Source organism: Chiloscyllium plagiosum, chromosome 27 (genome assembly GCF_004010195.1).
Source record: "Chiloscyllium plagiosum isolate BGI_BamShark_2017 chromosome 27, ASM401019v2, whole genome shotgun sequence".
NCBI lineage: Eukaryota > Metazoa > Chordata > Chondrichthyes > Orectolobiformes > Hemiscylliidae > Chiloscyllium > Chiloscyllium plagiosum.
The window spans coordinates 49,385,670-49,407,819 of NC_057736.1; the positions used below are offsets into that span (position 1 = coordinate 49,385,670).

At 41.7% G+C, this 22,150-nt stretch overlaps 1 protein-coding gene across 5 annotated transcripts in view; it reads left to right on the forward strand.

Annotated features, from left to right (window-relative positions):
- LOC122563768 (interleukin-6 receptor subunit beta-like) overlaps window positions 1–22,150 on the forward strand; it is a 209,370-nt gene that overhangs the window by 161,746 nt on the left and 25,474 nt on the right. For all 5 annotated transcript variants that reach the window (XM_043717981.1, XM_043717983.1, XM_043717982.1 and 2 more), the window contains 2 exons: window positions 3,573–3,713; window positions 17,820–17,916. In XM_043717981.1, the coding sequence (XP_043573916.1) occupies window positions 3,573–3,713; window positions 17,820–17,916 (238 nt within the window). The remainder of the gene's footprint in view (window positions 1–3,572; window positions 3,714–17,819; window positions 17,917–22,150) is intronic.

Consider the following 22,150-nt stretch of genomic DNA (forward strand, 5'->3'; position numbering starts at 1 on the left):
ACCTTATCAAATGTCTTGCTAAAGTCCATATACACCACATCCACAGCTCGACCCTCATCAACATTTCTAGTCACATCCTCAAAGAACTCGATAAAGTTTGTGAGGCATGACTTGCCCCTCACAAAGCCATGTTGACTGCATTTAATCAAGCCATGCTCTTCCAGATGGTCATAAATCCTATCCCTCAGAATCCTTTCTAACACCTTGCAGACGACAGACGTGAGACTTACTATCACTGAATCCCCTACAAACAACATCCTTGAAGTTACCATTGACCAGAAACTCAACTGGACTCAACATAAACGCAGAGGCGAAAAGAGAGGGTCAAAGGCTAGGAACTCACCACTTGACTCCCGAAAAATACTCACCCTTCTCCTGGATGGGTGCAGCTTCAACAGCACAAGAATCTGGACACCATCCAGGAAAAAGCAGGCTTGTTTAACACCTCATCCACAAATATCTTCTCCTTCCACCACACATGCTCAGTAACAGCAGTGGGTATCATCTGTAAGATGCACTGCAAATATTCTCCTTTGAATAGTTGGTGCAGACTAATTAGGCTGAATGCCCTCTTCCACACTGCAGGGATCCTATGATTTTATTTTAGGAATTAGTGATGGGCAATAAATGCTGGCCCAGCCAGCCATGCCCCCATCTCATGAATGAGCAAAACACCTGCAGAAACTAGCCAAAATAGCTCGGTTGGAAGAGTGTTAGACCAAAGTTCTAAAGTCTTGGGTTTATTAAACAATGGCTTCAATCTGATTGTATTATGTCTCCACAGACATCTTATTTTAATGTGTAAACATAATGTAAGTAAATGCATCTTTAAATATATTTTTGATCTGCAAATCCTCAATTTTTTTCTCGTCGGAGGAAAGGAAGGAAGGCATGTGGAGGAATGTTGTAATATTGCATGCAACTGTGGTTTTTCAGAAGAGTTGTGATAAACATGATATCATGCCTTGCAATAGTCTTGTATAATTGTATTCATCTTGAATAGCTATTGCTTCACATTGTAATTCAGCAGGAGAAGAAAATGGGGGAGATACTAAATGAATATTTTGCATCAGTATTTACTGTGGAAAATGATATGGAAGATATAGACTGCAGGGAAATAGATGGTGACATCTTGCAAAATGTCCAGATTACAGAGGAGGAAGTGCTGGATGTCTTGAAATGGTTAAAAGTGGATAAATCCCCAGGACCTGATCAGGTGTACCCAAGAACTCTGTGGGAAGCTAGAGAAGTGATTGCTGGGCCTCTTGCTGAGATATTTGTATCATCGATAGTCGCATGTGAGGTAGGCAAACGTGGTGTCACTGTTTAAGAAGGGCGGTAAAGACAAGCCAGGGAACTATAGACCGGTGAGCCTGACCTCAGTGGTGGTCAAGTTGTTGGAGGGAATCCTGAGGGACAGGATGTACATGCATTTAGAAGGGCAAGGACTGATTCGGGATAGTCAACATGGCTCTGTGCATGGGAAATCATGTCTCACAAACTTGATTGAGTTTTTTGAAGAAGTAACAAAGAAGATTGATGAGGGCAGAGCATTAGATGTGATCTATATGGACTTCAGTAAGGCGTTCGACAGGACCCAATCTAGTCCCACATGCCAGCACCCGGCCCTTTTCCCTCCAAACCCTTCCTATTCATATACCCATCCAAATGCCTCTTAAATGTTGCAATTATACCAGCCTCCACCACTTCCTCTGGCAGCTCATTCCATACACGAATGACTCTCTGCATGAAAAAGTTGCCCCTTAGATCTCTTTTATATCTTTCTCCTCTCACTCTAAACCTATGCCCTCTAGTTCTAGACTCCTTGAACCCAGGGAAAAGACTTTGTCTATTTATTCTATCCATGCCCCCCATAACTTTGTAAACCTCTATAAGTTCATCCCTCAGCCTCTGTGATAGACTACACAAATGTCTGTGATAAAGTGTAATGTAATTTGATATTGTAAGAATAAATCATCAGGTGCTTATTCTCTTTAAGAACCCAATCTCTGTTTATGTTACAAGAGTTAAAATATTTGTGATGCCCAAAAAGCCCGTCACAAATTACATTGTTCAACAAAGCAGTTGTCTTCCATGATGAACATGACTTTTAAAAAAAGTCCCCAAATGATATGGGTCAACTATCTGTTGGTTGTTGCCAACCACCTGATGAAGGAGCGGCGCTCTGAAAGCTAGTGCTCCCAAATAAACGTGTTGCACTATAACCTAGTGTTATATGATTTTTAACTTTGTACACCCCAGTCCAATACTGGCTCCTCCAAATCATCTCTTAAAGGTGTAGTACACGCCGTCAACTTCATAACTATTCTATGAATGAATTCTAAAACCTACAGTTAGCTTGAACGTGAAGTGAAATGTTTGAGGGGTGATGGGTTTGTGGTAAATTATTGTTTAAACATTAGCTGTGTGGATTAAAGCTTGAGCTGAGGAGAGGAGATGATGGGAAGATGTTGTATCGGGTCCTAAAAGGATTAATGTTGTAGTAGACTGCATTATGCTCCATCAATCTGATGATGTCACCTGTCTTGTGTGGCGAATTGATAAAGTCAGCTCTAGATCCCAATGGAGTCAGATGTGTCAGGCTCCTGTTAGCCTTAGCCATAATTAATGTCTACCTAATATAAGTTGTTCCTATTGCTGTCATGCGATAAACTTATCTTGCATCTTAAGACATAAGGTAGAGGAACAGAATTAGGCCATTTGGCCCATTAGGTATGCTCTGCCACTCGATCATGGCTGATATGTTTCTAACTCCATAACCCTTGATCCCACTACTAATCGCGAACCTATCTATCCCTGTTTTAAAAGCACTCAATAACTTGGCTTGCACAACCTTTTGAACAATCAGTTTCACAGATTCACCATCCTCTGGCTGAAGAAATTCCTCATCTCATTCTAGTCAACCCTACACTCTGAGGCTCCGCTCTCAGATCTTAGTCTCTCCTAGTAATGGAATCATCTTCTCTATGTCCACTCTATCCAGTCGTCTCAGTACAGACAAAGAACAGAAGCAGAACATCTGGCTCACCAAGCCTGCAGTGACACATGAACCTTTCTAAACTAAAAACCTTTTACCTCAATGTGATCCATATCCCTCTATTCCCTGCCTGTTCATGTATTTGTCAAGATGCCCCTTAAACATTGCTATTGCATCTGCTTTTTAAGCCCTCTCTACCATCACATTCCACACTTACTACCCTAGAATCATTAGAATTATAGAATCTCTACAGTATGGAAAGAGACCATTTGGCTTGTCAGGTCTGTGATGGCCTTCATTATCCCACCCAGACCCAGACCCTCACCCTATCCCCTCAGCCCCATACTTACCATGGCTAATCTGGCTAGTCTGTAGATCTCTGTACACTTGATGGGCCAGATGACCTCTTTCCCCACTGGGGATTCTATAATCACTTTGTAGTGCTTGTTCTCCAAAAGTATCAATTTCTTTCAGAAAATTACCAAGTATTCTTCAATTCTTTCAGTTTTTGTTTCAGGTGTTTGTAATTTTCAAAATGTGATTTTCATATATTTTGCTCATTTGATTTATTTAGATATTGTGAGAAGTGATCTAGAAAGGAGATACACGTTGACTGGGCTTCTGGCTGCTACTAATTATGAGGTGAAAGTCATGGCAACAACTGATGCAGGTGGAACAAATGGTTCAGTCTTGAATTTTACCACAAAGAAATCTGGTAAATACCAAGTTGTTCATGTGAAAAATGTAGTTTATTTTCAAAATTATAAAGGTAATGGAAAAGTGACTGGTTTAGCCAGATTGTAGGGCTGCTGGCTCATTAGTGAGGTGGTTTAACCAGAAGGCAACCTTTCCTTAGGGTTGAGAAGGACTGTCCTTTATGGTAACCTCAGTCAGTATGGGAATTGAAGCCACGCTGTTGGCATTACTCTATAATAAACCAGTTGTCCAGCCAACTGATTGAAGTAAAATTACTTGTGCACAGTTGACATTTCAGCAATTACATAGTAGTTTTTGCTTTTGTTCATTTTTTTCATCTATACCTGTATCATGTACTTTTCTTACATCGTGCACCCTACTACAACCTTACTTTAGCATTATATTTTACCAAACTGCTGTTATTATATTTGATTCTATTAAAACACAAACTAAGACCAGAGCTTAAATTTCTTTGTGTAAAGAAACTTTCAGAATGGAACATGCTTGTCCATTTTAAGGAGTATACCACAGATCAAAATTGTCTTGCCACCGTATCAGGGATGCTAAATCATGTATAAATTTGGGTAGAATTGCATGTTAGTTAATATACTACCTTATACAGAGAGCGGTGCTATATAAAGCAGACAAATAGACAGATATGGAAAGATAGACAAAAAGACTGGTAGAAATAGACATTGCATATTAATCTCTTAGTAGTTCCAATCTCCCCAGAGAGCCTTAACTTAGAATATCAAAAGTAATTCAAACTTCTAGTTAATTACAGAAAGGATTTTTAAAAAATCATTTGATAGAATGTGGATGTCACTGACAGGCCAACACTTATTGCCCATCCCTCTAGGCCTTGAACTGAGCAGCTTGCTAAGAGTCAACCACACTGGTGTGAGTCTGCAGTCACACAGGCCAGAGCAGGCAAGTTGGCAGATTTCCCTCATTAAAGGGAATGAGTGAACCAGATGAGATTTTACAATTTGACAGTTTCATGGCCACTATTGCTGAGGCTAGCTTTGAATTTAATATTTTATTAATTGAACTAAAATCAATTTGAACACACATCCCCAGAGTATCAGTTTGGGCCTCTGGGTTATTTGGGTAGTAATGTTACCACCACATCACCATCTCTCCCTCGATGCAACAAGATTTCATCATGTAAAACTTGTGCTAAGTCACAGACTACAGGCTTAATTGACAAAATACTACTTTTATAGATAACGCTATGGTATAAACTATAAAACAGATTTAATCATCCTTCAAGCAGTCTTTTAATTTTCCCAAACCAAAATGGACTTAGAAGGATATACTCCGATTTCTTTCATGGCCTGGTAATCTTTAACACCAAATCTGTCTTTCATCATGAGGTTTTTCATGGTAATTCTCCCTGTTGCAGTCATTGGAGTCTTCCAAACTCATTTCAAATTCTCATGAATTTGGTCTTTAGATTAGATTAGATTACATTACAGTGTGGAAACAGGCCCTTCGGCCCAACAAGTCCACACCGACCCGCCGAAGCGTAACCCACCCATACCCCTACATTTACCCCTCACCTAACACTCCGGGCAATTTAGCATGGCCAATTCACCTGACCTGCACATCTTTGGACTGTGGGAGGAAACCGGAGCACCCGGAGGAAACCCACGCAGACATGGGGAAAACGTGCAAACTCCACACAGTCAGTCGCCTGAGGCGGGAATTGAACCCGGGTCTCTGGCGCTGTGAGGCAGCAGTGCTAACCACTGTGCCACCGTGCCACTCTTTACAAATCTAAGCATGAGTTCCTGCTTATTTCTACACCATAGAAACCATAGAAATTCTGGGCCTCCTAGATGATCTCCCTCTCAGAACCTGTGAGTCTGCTGGTGTCTGAGGCTTCAGGGATGTCTCAGAACTCTTTGCCTCTCAAAACCCAACTCCATGCCAATATAAATCACAGACTTTGTAGCCAGGTATCCTTGAGCCATCTTTTTTATTGCCCATCCCTAGTTGCCCTTGATGGTGCTGTGTTGACTTCTCAAACCATTTCAGCCCTGAGGGAAGAATTCCAGGATTTTGACCCAGTGACCCTGAAGGAATAGCAATATGCATCGTGATGGTGAGTGGTTTAGACTGAAGCTTGCATGTAGTAGCATTCCCACGTATCCACTGCCCTTGTCCTTATAGATGGAAGTGGTCAGAGGATCGGAAGGTGCTGCCTAATGATCTTTGGTGAATTTCTGCAGTACATCATATAAGTAGGAGCAGCAACATGAATTGAGCATTGGTGGTGGAGGGAGTGGATGCTTGTGGATGTGATACATATCAAGTGGGTTGTTTTGTCCTGGATGGTGTCAAAGTTCTAGTGTGATTGGAGGTGCAATCATCCAAGCAAGTGGGAATTACTCCATCACATTCCTCACTTGTGTTTTGTAGCTTTGGATAGCCAGGAGGTGAATTACTCATTGCAGTATTCCGAGCGTCTGCTTTGCTCTTATAGATGATATGTTTATATGGTGAAGCCAGTTCAGTTTTGGTCAATGGTAATCCCAAAGATGTTAGCAATGGGAGATTAAGTGATGGTACTTTCCCTGAATGTCATTGGGCAATGATGGAATCATAGAACTGCTGCAGTATGAAAGGTAGCCATTCAGCCTGTAGTCTGAAACACCCTCTAGAGGTCCCACTTTTATTTCCTCAGACATCTTAAACACAGATTCTGAAATGCCTGGAATTGATCTACTTGAAGTTTTAAAGTTTTTAAACAAGCACTTGTACAATGAAAGGGGAATGGCCAGTTCTCCCAGCTCAGCCTTTCTTTGGTTTGATTTGGTTTTAGCAGGCAGTCAGTTTTTTTTTAAGCTGCTGGTCAAACAAACAGCTCCATGGAAGAAGGTGTTCCATGCTGGACCTCTCTGCCATCTCTCTCCCTCCTGTAAGACCCTGTGTTTGATTTTACTTTTTGCCAAGGCGTGTTTATGGGGATTGGTGCAGGAATTTGGAACAACATCATTAAGTTGGGCAAGTCTGTTTAGCTTTTCAGATTGTTAAGGCATTCTGTTCTCTTTTTTTTTTATTTGTGTTTCATTCGGTACTCTGTAAATAAATTCTGTTTTGTTTAAAACCAAGGAGTTTTGACGAGCTGCACCACTCCTGGAATATCCACTATACACCTGCTCAAAACAAGTAAAAAAAGTTAGGGTCTGGGTGACCTTTTTGAAATGTTTTGAGGGGGTCTAGCCTGGTCTATAACAGACTGGGGGCTCTTTATGAGATTTGTTCTGTAGTTCCAAATTGGGATTAGGGTTGTTGGACTGTAAGCCAGTGTGTGATCTGTGTTAGTATTTTTAATTCTGGGTGTTAATTTCCATTGGCTTAAACAGCGTTTGGGATAGCAATGGCTCTTTCAGTCACTAAGAGTTTTCTGGGGGTCGAACAAGTGAGTTTGGGAATTTACAAAAGGTCAACATAGAATTCAAGAGATGTACAGCACAGAAACAGACCCTTAGGTCGAACTCGTCCATGCCGACCAGTTATCCTCACCTAATCTAATACCATTTGCCAGCACTTGGCCATATCCCTCTAAACCCTTCCTATTCATATACCCATCCAGCTGCCTTTTAAATTTTCTAATTGTACCAGCCTCCACCACTTTCTCTGGCAGCTTATTCCATACATGCACCACCCTCTGTGTGAAACGGTTGCCCCTTAGGTCCCTTTTATATCTTTCCCCTCTCACCCTAAAACTATGCCCTCTAGTTCTGAATTCCTCTACCCTCTATTTACCCTATCCATGCCTCTCATGATTTTATAAACCTCTATAAGGTCACCCCTCAGCCTCCGATGCTCCAGGGAAAACAGCCCCAGCCTATTCAGCCTCTCCCTATAGCTCAAGTCTTCCAAGCCTGGCAACATCCTTGTAAATCTTTTCTGAACCCTTTCAAGTTTCACAACATCCTTCCGATATGAAAGAGACCAGAATTGCACGTAATATTTCAAAAGTGGCTGAACCAACATCATATACAACGGCAACATGACCTCTCAACTCAATACTCTGACGAATAAAGGAAAGCATACCAAACGTCGTCTTCACTATCAGACCTACCTGCAACTCTACTTTCAAGGAGCTATGAACCTGCACTCTAAGGTCTCTTTGTTCAGCAACACTTCCCAGAACTTTCCCATTAAATGTATAAGTCCTGCTCTGATTTGCTTTTCCAAAATGCTTCACCTCATATTTATCTAAATTAAACTCCATCTGCCACTCCTCAGCCCACTGGCCCATCTGATCAAGATCCTGTTGTAATCTGAGGTAACCTTCTTCGCTGTTCACTACCCCTCCAATTTTGGTGTCATCTGCAAACCTACTAACTATACCTCCTACGTTTATATCCAACTCATTCATATAACTGACAAAATTTAATGGACCCAGAACCAAGCCTGTGTACTCCACTGGGCACAGACCTCCAGTCTGAGAAGCAACCCTCCACCATTATCCTATATCATCTACCTTTGAGCCAATTCTCCTTGTATTCATTGAGATCTAACCTTGCTAACCAATCTCCCATGGGGAACCTTATCGAACGCCTTACTATATGAACTTCAGTCTGTATAGATCACATCCACCACTCTGCTGTCATCAATCATTTTTGTGACTACTTAAAAAAACTCAGTCAATTTCATGAAACATGCTTTTCCAAGCACAAAGCCATGTTGACTATCCATAATCAGTCTATGCCTTTCCAAATACATGTAAATCCTGTCCCTCAGGATTCCCTCCAACAACTTGCCCACCACCAACATCAGGCTCAATGGTCTATAGTTCCCTGGCTTGTCCTTACCGTCTTTCTTAAATAGTGGGACCACGTTAGCCAAACTCCAGTCTTCTGGCACCCCACCTGTGACTATCGATGACACAAATATCTCAGCAAGCGGCCCAGCAATCACTTCCCTAGCTTCCCACAGAGCTCTAGGATACACCAATCAGGTCCTTGGGATTTATCCACTTTTATGCAATTCAAGACATCCAGCACCATGTCCTCTGTAATAAGGATATTTTCAAGATGTCACCATTTATTTCCCTACATTCGGTATCTTCCATGTCCTTCTCCACAGTAAACACTGATACAAAATACTTGTTTAGTATGTGCCCCATCTCCTGCAGCTCCACACAAAGGCTGCTTTGCTGAATTTCGAGGGGCCCTGTTCTCTCCCTAGTTATCCATTTGTCCTTAATATATTTGTCAAAACCTTTTGGATTCTCTTTAATCCTATTTGCCAAAGCTATCTCATGTCCCCTTTTTGCCCTCCTTATTTCCCTCTTAAGTGTACTCCTACTGCATTTATATTCTTCTAAGGATTGACTCAATCTATCCTGTCTACACCTGATATATGCTTCCTTCTTTTTCTTAATTAAACCCTCAATTTCTCTAGTCATTCAGTATTCCCTACTCTTACCAGCCTTTTCCTTTCACCCTAACAGGAATGTACTGTCTCTGGACTCTCATTATCTGATTTCTGAAGACTTCCCATTTTCCAGCCATCCCTTTATCTATGAACATCTGGCTAGGTAAAAACAATGACTGCAGATGCTGGAAACCAGATTCTGGATTAGTGGTGCTGGAAAAGCACAGCAGTTCAGGCAGCTCCGAGGGGCAGTAAAATCGACGTTTTGGGCAAAAGCCCTTCATCAGGAATACAGGCAGAGTGCCTGAAGGGTAGAGAGATAAATGAGAGGAGGGTGGGAGTAGGATGAAAGTAGCATAGAGTGCAATAGGTGAGTGGGGGTGGGGATGAAGGTGATAGGTCGGGGAGGAGGATGGGGGAAGGTAGCAAAGAGTACAATGGGTGAATGGGGGTGGGATGAAAGTGATACGTCAGAGAGGAGGGTGGAATGGATAGGTGGAAAAGAAGATAGGCCGGTAGGACAGGCCATGGGGACGGTGTTGAGCTGGAATTTTGGAACTGGGGTGAGGTGGGGGAAGGGGAAATGAGGAAACTGTTGAAGTCCACATTGATGCCCTGGGGTTGAAGTGTTCCAAGGCGGAAGATGAGACATTCTTCCTCCAGGCATCGGGTGGTGAGGGAGCCACGGTGAAGGAGGCCCAAGATCTCCATGTCCTCAGCAGAGTGGGAGGGAGAGTTGAAATGTTGGGCCACAGGGTGGTGTGGTTGATTGGTGCGGGTGTCCTGGAGATGTTCCCTAAAGTGCTCTGCTAGGAGGCGTCCAGTCTCCCCAATGTAGAGGAGACCGCATTGGGAGCAACGGATACAATAAATTATGTTGGTGAATGTGCAGGTAAAACTTTGATGGATGTGGACATCTGGCCCCAATCAGCTTTTTAAACTTTTTGCCTAATACCGTCAAAATTAGTCTTCCTCCAACTTAGAACTTCAACTTTTAGATCTGGTCTATCCTTTTCAATCACTATTTTAAAACTTATAGAATTATCGTTGCTGGCCCCAAAGTGCTCCCCCACTGACACCTCAATCACCTGTCCTGCCTGTCTCCCAAGAGTTAGTCAAGTTCTGCACCTTCTCTAGTAAGTACATCCATATCCTGAATCAGAAACTTTTCTTGGACATAGTTAACAAATTTCTCTCCATCTAAACCCTTAGACTGGGACTGCCATAGTTTTATGCTTGGCAAGTTAAAATCCCCTACCATAACCACCACACTAGCAGAGTATGTATCTGGGGCATAGGAGGAGGCGAAGAAAGCGTTCTTAAGTGCATATGAGCTTGTGCCAGAAGCCGACAGACAGTGTATCAGGAATCTAACAAGGGGCCCTACATTGAGTTTGAAAGGATGAAAGTAGTTTGGATAGGTGGATAAGGGCTTTAAAAATAAAGCAAACCTGTGATGCTAAGATTATTATTTTGGACGAGTTCAAAAATTCACTTTCTAAGGTAGAGAGAACTCCAAATGGAAGAGCAGAGAGTTAAAACAGCAAGATTAGTCACTCAAATAACTGATGGTTGAGTTGGTCCATAAATCAATGTTTGGCTTTGCAAATCAATTTCAATCATGAGGAATAAAATTGGGGAAAGGAGAAATCCTGATGTGGTTAAGGAAAGGTAGACCTCTGTGAAGATCATAAGGATAACTTACCACAGGGTAAAAAGGAAACCCTTGAAAGGGAAAGAATTTTTAAAAGACCCAGTCTTTTCATTGCTCCATGAAATCACAGTTTCGATGGGTTAGAAAAAACACTGGGAAACGAGATGTAGGAAAACAGGATAAGCCAGTGAATTCTGTTGGAGTGGTAACAGAAAGCACAATGGATGCTGAAATACTGCACCAGAATGTACAACTTGGTCGGAGATTGGTTAATGAGGTAGTGCCAGATTTCCTTAAGCCTATACCTGTGACGGTAAAGTTTACGTATATTGGCCAGGAGCAGTAGGTAAATAGGTTACAATATTAAGAGATACAGGATCCTCTCAATCTTTGATGTTGAAAGATTGAGATATGTACCCCAGAAGGACTGTTGCCAGAAAAGGAGCGAGAAATGGGAATTCACAGTGAAACAAGAAGTGCTCAATTATGTAGTGAGGTGATGCATTTTGGAAGATCCAATTCTAGAGCGAACTATACAGTAAATGGAAAAATTGATGTATAGAGACATCTGAGTGTTCAGGTCCATTGTACCCTGAAACTGGCAACATAGTGCGATAGAGTGGTCAAGAAGGCATATAGGATGCTTTCCTTGATCAGATGGGGTATTGAGTGCAAGAGTTGGCAGGTCATGTTACAGTTGTATAGGACTTCACTATACTGCGTACAGTTCTGCTTGCCACATTACAAGAAGGATGTGGATGCTTTGGAGAGGGTGCAGAGGAGGTTCACCAGAATGTCACCTGGTATGGAGTGCACTAGCTATGAAGAGAGGTTGAGTAGATTAGAATAATTTTCATTAAAAAGACAAATGTTGAGGGGGGACCTGATTGGGGTCTACAAAATCATGAGAGGTGTAGAAAGTTTGGATAGCAAGAAGCTTTTTCCCCAGAGTCGGGGACTCAATTACTAGGGGCCATGAGTTCAAGGTGAGAGGGGAAAAGTTTAGGGGAGATATGTGTGGAAAGCTCTTCATGCAGACAGTGGTGGGTGCCTGGAACGCATTGCCAGCAGGTGTAGTAGCGTCATTTAAGATGTGTCTGGACAGATACATGAATGGAGAGGGAATAGAGGGATACGGATCCTTGGAAAATAGACGACAGGTGTAGATAGATGATCTGGATTGGCACAAGCTTGGAGGGTTGAAGGGCTTGTTCCTGTGCTGTAATTTACTTTGTTAGAGTGGAGAAGTTGTGGTAGGATTACTGAACAAACTCTCAGCTCCAGGAATACAATTTGTCCTTACTAATGATATAGCTGGTTCACAGGTAGGAATGCTGCCTACTGTGGTTGAAAAATCAGTGGAAACTCAAGGAACTGAACTATTGTAGGATGCATATCATGGGAATTTTCTTGATTGTATAGTAATGAGGTCACAAAATCACCAGTTGAAACAGCACAGATTCAAGAGTACAGATAAGAAAGTCAAAGTGGAATTAGCACACACCCCGTTGGATCAAATGTTTGGCACAATACAGGAGCAGATAGATGACCAAGCAGACATCTTTAGTTCAGAAACATTAACTGAGTTACAGCAGAAAGAGGAGAAACTAAACAAATTGTATCAAAAATCATACTCGGGAGAAGAATCCAGATGTATCCCAGTGTGCTACTATCTTAAAAATTATGTCTTAATATGGAAATGGAGACCATCACATATTCAGCCAGATGAGAAATGGGCAGAAGTCATATTGCCAGTGGGTCATAGAAAGGAGATGTTGTGGATAGCACATGAACTACCAGTGGGGATCATTTAGGGGTAAGAAAAACTTAAGCTAAAATACAAAAACATTTTTTCTGGCCTGGACTGTACAAGGACATAGTTGAATTTTGCCAGACATGTCACATGTCAGATAATTGGAAAATCACAGGCAGTAATAAAATTCATACCTTTTTAATACCTATTCCTGCATTTGAGGAACCTTTTACAAGAGTCTTAATTGATTGTACACGCTCTAAAACAAAAAGTGGGAATCAATATTTGTTGACAATAATGAATGTGCCCACTAGATTTCCATGGCCATTCCACTATGCGATATCATAGCTAAAACGATTGGTAGAGGAATTACTCAAATATTTCACTAGATATGGACTACCCACAGAAATATGATCAGATCAAGGGTCAGACTTCACATCAAAATTATTCAAGGAAGTTATGGACAATTTAAGAATAAAACAGTTCAGATGAACTGCTACCACCCAGAGTTGCAGGGAGCAATAGAAAGAAGATATGAGACATTAAAGACCACATTGAGGGCTTATAGTCAAGATTATCCTGATGATTGGGATACGGGAATTCTATTTGTACATTGTGCAATCAGAGATGCACCAAATGAATCCATTAACTTCAATCCATTTGAATTAGATTTTGGGCATGAAGTGAGAGGACCGATAAAATTGATCAAGAAGAAATTAGTAAATCATAATTTAGAGCCCATATTTTTATGGAATTATTTTAGGGAATAGATAGAGTGGGGGAGTTAGCTAGACAGCATTTAATGGTACCCCAGCATACAATAAAACAGGAAGCAGACAAATCAAAAATTCACAATTTTGCTGTCGGGAATGAGGTGTTTGTCTTACTTCTTTTTTTTAAAATCAAGGTTTAGTGGACCTTATCAAGGTGAAAGGGGTTTGAGTGAGGTGAACTATTTGTTAAGGACTTCAGACAGAGAAATCTCACAGGGTGTGTCATGTGAACATGCTCAAAAGGTATTTTAACAGGGGAGGAAAGCTAAAATATAGAATGAAGAACCAAATTCTGAGAATTCTGTGTTGGAGATTGTCCAATTTAATTTGAGGAATGAGGAAGTTGTCAAAAATTGGGATAAATTATTGAATTACATTCCAGAGGAAAATTGAAATGAACTGAAAGAGTTATTACTATCAGGTGAGAGATATGTGGAAATAAGGTGGGACGTACTAACCTAATTATGCATGATGTAGACATAGGAAGTGTTGTTCTGATTCAGCAACATCCTTATAGGCATAACTCTCTAAAATTGGCACGGGTTCAAAAGGAGATTGAATGCGTGTTCCAAAGACGACATAATCGAAGTGAGGTATAGTGACTAGATCTGACCCATAGTAATGGTGCCCATCGCTTGTGGACTATCACAAAATCAATGCAGTTATAAAGACTCTTGCAGACTTGCTCAGAAGTTACTGGCAGGTACCTTTGTCTGAAAGAGCAAAGCCAATTTTGGCTTTCGTAACGCCGAATGGACTGTATCAGTTCAAAGTCATGCTGTTTGGTTTGAAAAATGCAATAAGATCATTTCTGGATTACCCAATTGTGTTGTATATATCGATGACCTGCTGATTTTTAGTAGCACATGGAAGGAACATTTGCACCATTTATCAGACTTGTTCAATTGACTTTGGGAGGCAGGCTTGGTGATAAACCAGGCTAAAAGTGAATTTGCCAAAGCCCAAGTCACCTTCCTGGGCTATGTTACTGGACATGGACAAATGGACCCATGGAATATAAAAACAAACGTAACTGGGGAGTTTCCAATACCATCGACAAAAAGAGCAGTACTATGATTCTTGGGACTGAGTGGATTTTAGCAAATATTTGTATCAAATTTTAGCAGTGTGGCTGCTCCACTTACTGAATTGCTAAAGAAAGGCAAGAAATTTCAATGGACAGCGGACTGTCAGAAGGTATTTGACAGCCTGAAAGCTGTGTTAACCACTGTCCCAGTGTTAGCCACACCTAATTACACAAAGCCATTCGAGGTCTCTATTGATGTGAATCAGTGTCAGTGCTATGCTCGTACAGGAAGACGATGAGAAGATAGAAAGACCCATCAGTTATGTCTCCAGGAAATTGAACATTCATCATCACGAATATTCGACAGTTAAGAAAGAGACTTTGAGTTCGGTGCTTCCGTTACAACATTTCAATGTTTATGTTACCAGTAATGCATCTGAGACAATATACACTGATCATAATCCCTTGAAGTTTGTGGAGAAATTTAAGGACAAAAATTCCGAACTGTTTGAATGGAACTTGTTGTTACAGGCATACAATTTGAAAATTGTGCAGGTGGCAGGACAAGAAAATGTGATTGCTGACACATTGTCGAGACTTGGATGAGAAACGGAGGTGTTTGGTGGCAGGAGTAAATGGAATTAAACAGAATGTAATAGTGCATGTTTGCAGTCAATGTCATGTATATGGGTGTTGTAGTGTACTAACATTAAAAGATTAAGGGGGTTTTAAAATGAAGCCATCTTTGAATATTTTCATTTTTTAAAGTGGGTTGAGTCAGGGGGAGGGTGTGTGATGATGCTGTTCCTTTAACAAGGTTAGGTTGCACTTGGGTTTGTTTTTTCAGAGGTCAGAAATGCATATATTCTGCAATGTCTGGAGCTGATCTACTTGAAGCTTTAAAGTTTTTAAACAAACACTTGTATAATGAAAGGGGAATGGCCAGTTCTCCCAGCTCAACTTTTTTCTGATTTGGTTTGATTTTAGTAAGCAGTCAGTTTTTTTGAGGCTGCTGGTCAAAGAAACAGCTCCATGGAAGAATGTGTTCCATGCTGGATCTCTCTGCCATCTCTCCCTCCTGTAAGATCCTATGTTTGATTTTACTTTTTGCCAAGGGGTGTTTATGGGGATTGTTGCAGGAGTTTGGAACAGCAAGTTGGACAGTCTGTTGGGGTTTCCAGATAGATTAAGTTATTCTATATTCTATTCTCTTGTGTTTGTGTTTCATTTGTTACTCTGTAAATCAGTTCAATTTTGTTTAAAAGAGGCGTTTTGACCAGCTGCATCACTCCTGCAGTATTCATTTACACTTGCTCTAAACAGCGAGAAAAGTTAGGGTCTGGGCTACCTTCTTAAAATTTTTTTGGGGGGGTCTTGCTTGTTCCATAACAATAGTACAAATGTTACTTGCCACTTTTTAGCCCAAAGGTGGATATTGTCCAGGATTTCATTGACGGCCTTCAGTGCCTGAGGAGTTATGAATGGTGCTGAGCACTGTGCAATCATCAGCAAGCATTCCCAGTTCGGACCTGATGGAGGAAAAATCATTGAAATAGTTGAAAGTGGTTGAGCCTTGGACACTACCTTAAGGAACACCTGCAGGGATTTTCTGAAGCTGAGGTCTCTGATCCACAATCATCTTTCTATTTGTCAGGTGCGACTCCAACTGGCGGAGAGTTTACCCCAAAACCAATTGATACCAGTTTTGCTAGGGCTCCATCATGCCATGCTCAGTTGAATGTGGCCTTGATGTCTAGGGCTGATTCTCACTTCACCTCTAGAATTCAGTGCTTTCAGAAATATTTGAACCAAGGCTATAACGAGATCAGGAGCTGACTGGCTCTGGTGGTACCCAAACTGGTTTTACTGAGGTATATAGATGAATGGCAGGCAGAAGGGATTAGTTTAATTTGGCACCATGTTTGGCACAGCATTGTGGGCCAAAGGGTCTGTTCCTGTGCTGTTCTATGATCTATTAGTCAGTCAGAAGATGCTGGCACATTATGTCCAAGACAGTGTTCCATACAAGTGCAGGGGATTGGCCACAGACTGTGTCTGTGTCTGGTCAGGACGTTCTCAGTCAGGGGTCAGTGTCGCTGCAGCCTGGGGAATGGGTCACAGTCAGTCCTGTGGCTCTATTGTAGCCACCAAAGGGGAGGAGGGCCAATATGGCCAATGGAATGTACATGTTTCGGTCAAGATTGCAGGCACTTCCTGTCCATGGTTGTCCAATAAGACATAAGGTGATAAACCACAGTCAGTTTGTTGGGTCTATCCACAGAAATTAAAGTGAAAGTGGGGGGCATAAAAGAGGGCCATGTGAGGGCTGGGGGAATGGTAATTGTGTTCTTGGTAACAGTATTTGCAACTCTAAAGGGAAAGGAGTTGTGTGGGAAAGGGGTTTGTCTATGATCAGGAGCATCCAGGCATCAAGTGGGGTGCTGTGTATGATCATACCTGGCATGGTCACCTCAAATGCTAGCAGCCGAAGGGGAGAAATGGGCAGGTGCAAGTTCACATATATAGGAAAGATGGGGACCTCAGGAGATGAAAAGCAGGTGGCAGTTAATAGGATGTATCTGCAAATGGATGCGAATGTTTGGGGCCTTATCAACATGTAAAGTTGAAGGCTGGTAGCCACGGTCCATCGAGCACTCACTTTCATCTTCCACTGTGTTAGAAATCGCAAGTATGTAGTGGGACAGGAGGGGCTATAAGACCCACCGATATGAGGCCGTAGAAAAGAGAAACATTACAAACGGACCCACAGACTGTACATAGTACAGATCTACAGGACCCCTATGCCCTGCCTAGCCAATTAATTTACTCTCCATGTTTACTGCACCCCTTCCTGTCCCTGACATAACTGACTAACTCGTTCACACCAGCACTTTTGGACACAAAACCAGGGAAACCATCATTGATTTTTTAAACTGAAAGGGCAAAGTTGGGTGAGTGATCGAAATATTGAACCTGTCCCCCATTCCTGACTCCATTCATGTCCCCATATCGAGATTGATGTGTTAGTGAAAACAGGCTGAGACCTGATTACATTATTGGTATGCAAAGATGAGCAAAGGCCACAATGGCCTCTGATGCCACATTGTACCCAGGATACCTGACTCTTCCAGTCAGGAGAGATGGGAGTTTCCCTCACAAACACCACAAAGGAACGTTGCCCACTCCTTTTCTGCTTCTGCTCAACGTACTTGAGCCTAATTCAAGAGAATTGAGATCACTTTGGCTGCATGTGGGAGGAACAAGAGCAGAGGTTTTGGTGATGGTGGTGTTGCTGGGTTGGTTTGGGGGCTCAAAGCCAGAAAACGTGCAAAAGAGAGATTTGGGTGGAGACAGGAAGACTAAGGAAAAGAGAGAGGAAGGTATGTTAGATGGGGATCAAGTGAGACAACAGAGACAGAGTGCACAGTCACACAGACTCGAAGATACAGAGTTTTTCCTCAAAGAGGTATGTAGCAGATTTATATAATATTAAAATGTTAACTATGTAATTTTATTTCTTGCAGATGATGGGAACATCTTGATTATCATTGCATGGCTTTTCCCAATTCTCCTTCTCTTGATGTCCATTCTGCTTTTGACGTACTTTCTTCTCAGAAAGATGTAAGCAATTGATATCCTTTAATAAATCATATTGTTCTATAGGGTGTATATAGTACAGTGAATGAGAGAAAAGTAAATCTAAACCATCTCCTGTTACATGTGTCCTGCTATTTTAGTTTCTCAATGTATTACCACACTGGCCAACTGCACAAACCTTCTAAGGGTAAGGATGAAGAGTCAAAAGTTATACTCCATAGCAGGCAGCAAAATGTGGGAGGTGGCTCTGCAGGAAGAGGTTAGGAAGTTGGAAAAAATTCCTAATCTTACAGGGTGGTGAGTATAGAAATAGGAATATGCAGCAAACGGATTTGAGACTGGAGATGTTGGAGAGGGGAGGGCTTTAGATTTCTGGTACCTTGCAGCTGAACTGGACCAGGACCAATGTTGTGGTGGCTTGGTTTGCTTGTGTTGTAGAGGAAGATTTAAAAATAATTTGGAAATGACTGTATCACCTTCTCTATTTATAATCAGCCATTCAGCTGCCAAAATCTGGTCTTCAATTGTTCAATGTGAAGTGCGTCATGACTTTCTATGATGTGTTTAGGTTCTGTAAGTGTGTAATTAGTGCCAATTAAACTCAAAGAATGCACCTTAATGGTTGCCATACTGTAAAGCTAGTGATTTTTATTTCAGCGCTACTTTGCCTGCTTATGATTATGTCGCTGAGCTGTATATCACTGACTATGAACATCACCCACATAGGAATTTAAACACAAAAAAAGGAACAGTCTACGATATACAAAATGGCAAGGCTAATGTTTGCTCTTAATTGAGAGCCTGCCTAGCTAAGATTACCATGTGTAGTAATACTTAGTAATAATTATGTGTTCCTATGAAGCCTAAGCTTGGAGGCAATTCTTTACTTTCTCCTCAGTCTGTAGAGAACCCAAACTCCATATGCATCAAACCACATGATAAAATACTTGCCACTCTTTTGTAATACATTGTGTCCACTGCATTAGAATTTATTTCGGATGGGCTTGTACAATGCTGTAATGCGCTGAAACATTCCCTGAAACTTAAAGGAATGTCATGTTCCCTGGACACAACATTCAAATGCTCAAAATGTAGAGTTAATTGCAGCCTCAAACCAAGCTTGGGGGGGGGGGGGGGTGCGGAATGGATCACTCATTACGATAGAAGTTTTTAGATCCAAAAGCCAATTGATATGGACTTGCCCTAACAATAGGGTACTGCAACCATCAATACTTGGGCCACAGCTGTTTAATCTATATCAACAATTGGGAGGTGGGGGCCAATTGTCATCTTCCAGGTTTGGAGATGAATTGAAACTGGAGGGGAATGAGAGTTGTGAGGACCACGCCACATGCCTTCATGATATTTAGATAAACTGAGTGAGTGGGCAAGAACAAGACGGGTAAAAATTGTGTGGATAAGTTCCAGATGATGCACTTTGACATGTGGAATAAAGGGTCAGTATTTCTTAAATACTGAGAGATTAAAAAGTGTCTCTTTGATTTGTCAAGGTGTTCTTGTCTGAATGTCACTGAAACCTAGAATGTGGGTGCAGCAACCAATTCAGAAGGCATAATGCCTTTAACTCGAGGGGTTTGTGCAAAGAAATCTTTCAATTATATAGAACACTGGTGAGACCATACCATGTGTTGTATGCAGTTCTCAGCCCCTTGCAAAAGAAAGGCTAGTTTTGTTACAGAGTGAGATTGTCCTATGGGGAGAAATTGAGCAGCCTGAGTCTGTAATTATATCTATACTATCCACTTTCATTTCAGTCCCTTTCAATCAGCCCATTACAGGGCAGAGTGAGCACATACAGTTGAAGAGATACTGGACATTAGGCTGCTCACCCCTATGAGGACAAGAGATAATCCTGACCCTCACAGGAGAAGTCTAGGACCACTCCTGCAGAGATGTAGAGACCCCCATGCCCTGCTTAAAGACTCAAAAGCATTAGTGAGGCTGCCTCTTGCAAGCCCTGATTATGGCATCTCAGTGGAAAAGTTAGACTTAGGGAGCACAGGCTGGTGAGCATCTTACTGTGACAGTTTTACAACTGGCTGAAGAAGAAATGCCCCAGGACACTGGCACTCAGGACTGCCAGAAACTAAGCACCTGCACACCCCAGCAGGATCAGACACTGTGCTATCCGCAATTAGGGATTCTCACATATGCACAAGGACAAACAAAACTGGTAGACAAGTATCTGAGCTGCAGCAGTGCAGTTAGTCTTGCATCCAGATCTACTTTCCTGTAGCCCCTCCTATACACCCCATAAGCTGTGTACCTCCTCAGGTCTGACCAAATGCATCTCTATGAGCCTTCAGGTGCCCACCTCTCCACTCCAGCTCCTGGCAAATGAGGTGACCAAATAAGATGTGATCAAACACTTTGTCCCTGAATACCAGGGTGCATTTGACTGAATGAACAGCCACTCCCACATGATTCCCTTCACAGCCATGCTTTACTGTATTATCCATCCCCACCCTCATGACAGATATTGTTGCCTGCCTTCACAGTTGTCATTCACCCTGCCACCCAGTCTGTCACCCCCAATACCAACTTGCCAAGCTTCATTCTCAAGTGATGTCTACCCTTGCACCTACTCCCTAACCCTAATTTGCTTTCCTTCTGCAGCTGGGGCCTAGGGGCTGAACATGGGCCACCTCCTTGTGCAATGCCTAATCTCTTGGACTGATGATTATAGGGCTTTCTCTGACTGACAGGGCCTCCATGAACATCAATGTGAACTACTCCCCTCAGACTTTAAGATGTGGCAGCTTCTTTGCTCCATCAGCAGTGTTTACAGCATTAGGATGAGACTGAGGATGAGATAATCGTCAAGATAGAAGCAAAATATTTATTCATTTCATTCTCCATTTCCTGTTAACTGTACTGTTAATTCCTCAGTCTTGTTCTCAGGAGGATCAATGGTCTTTATTTATTCTTTTCTTTTTAAATAGCTGTAGAAGCTCTTGCTATCTCTTTTTGCATTTGTAGCAACTTACTTTCATTTTCTAAATTATTAGACCTGATTAACCATTTAGTCATCCTCTGCTGTTCTTTTAATACTGACCAATCATCTGACCTGCCACCCATCGTTTGACAGTTATACACATTTTTTCCTTAAGTTTGATGCTTTCTTTAACTTATTTAGTTAACAATAGGTGATTGATCTTCCCATTGGATTTTCTCTTCATAAAAGGGATATATTTAATCTGAGTATATTGAAATATCCCCTAAATGTCTACAACTGAGTCTGTATTGATCAATCTCTTTGTCTGGTATTCCAGTTTACTTCACCTTTCATGCCTTCAGCTTTCCTCATGTAAGCTTAAGATATTAGTGTTAGAACATCCCCCTTCTCCCTTTCAAATTGCTGACTACAGGTATCCTTTCTCTGAGGTCATTAATTGTTCAAAGGGCAACTACCAAATGTCGACACTAGACTTGCATATATGCCAGAAAGGGCTGGTGAATAGAGGGAGGGCAGGGAAAGCCTTTGGCAAACAAATATTTACTAAAAAAAAAATTGTAAGATGAGGGACAGAAAGTAAGATCCATGGTATGGTAAGACGAGGTAAAGATTTTGAATTAGAATCCCTACAGTGTGGGAACAGGCCATTTGGCCTAATAGGTCCACACTAACCCTCTGAACAGTAATCCACCCAGACCCATTCCCCTACCCAATAACCTACACTATGGGTAATTTAACATTGGCAATTCACCTGACATGCACATCTTTGGATTGTGGGTGGAAACAGGAGCACCCAGAGGAAACCCACACAGAGACAGGGAGAACATGCAAACTCCACATAGACAGTCACCCAAAGGTGGAATCGAACCCAGGTCCTTGGCACTGTAAGTGCAGCAGTGCTAACCACTGAGCCGCTGTGCCGCCCATTTGGGAGGCCAAACATAATTCAAGTTCCGATAGTGGTCATTGAAGTGATAATGACCCAAGTAAAAGATTGCAAATCTGGGAAAGGAATTCTGGTCAGATAATGGAGAGATTGTGTAATTATCCAGAATGCAATATGAAAAAGAATAGAGATTGCAGTTTCACAAAAAAAAACAAGCACCCTAGAAAAGATTGGCAATATTGAAAGAAATAAAAACCCAAATGATCAAGAAGTTCAAAAAAGTTAAATTGTGAGAAAGGATTTGGGGAGAAAGTGAGGTCTGCAGATGCTGGAGATCAAAGTTGAAACTTTATTGCTGGAACAGCACAGCAGGTCAGGCAGCATCCAGGGAACAG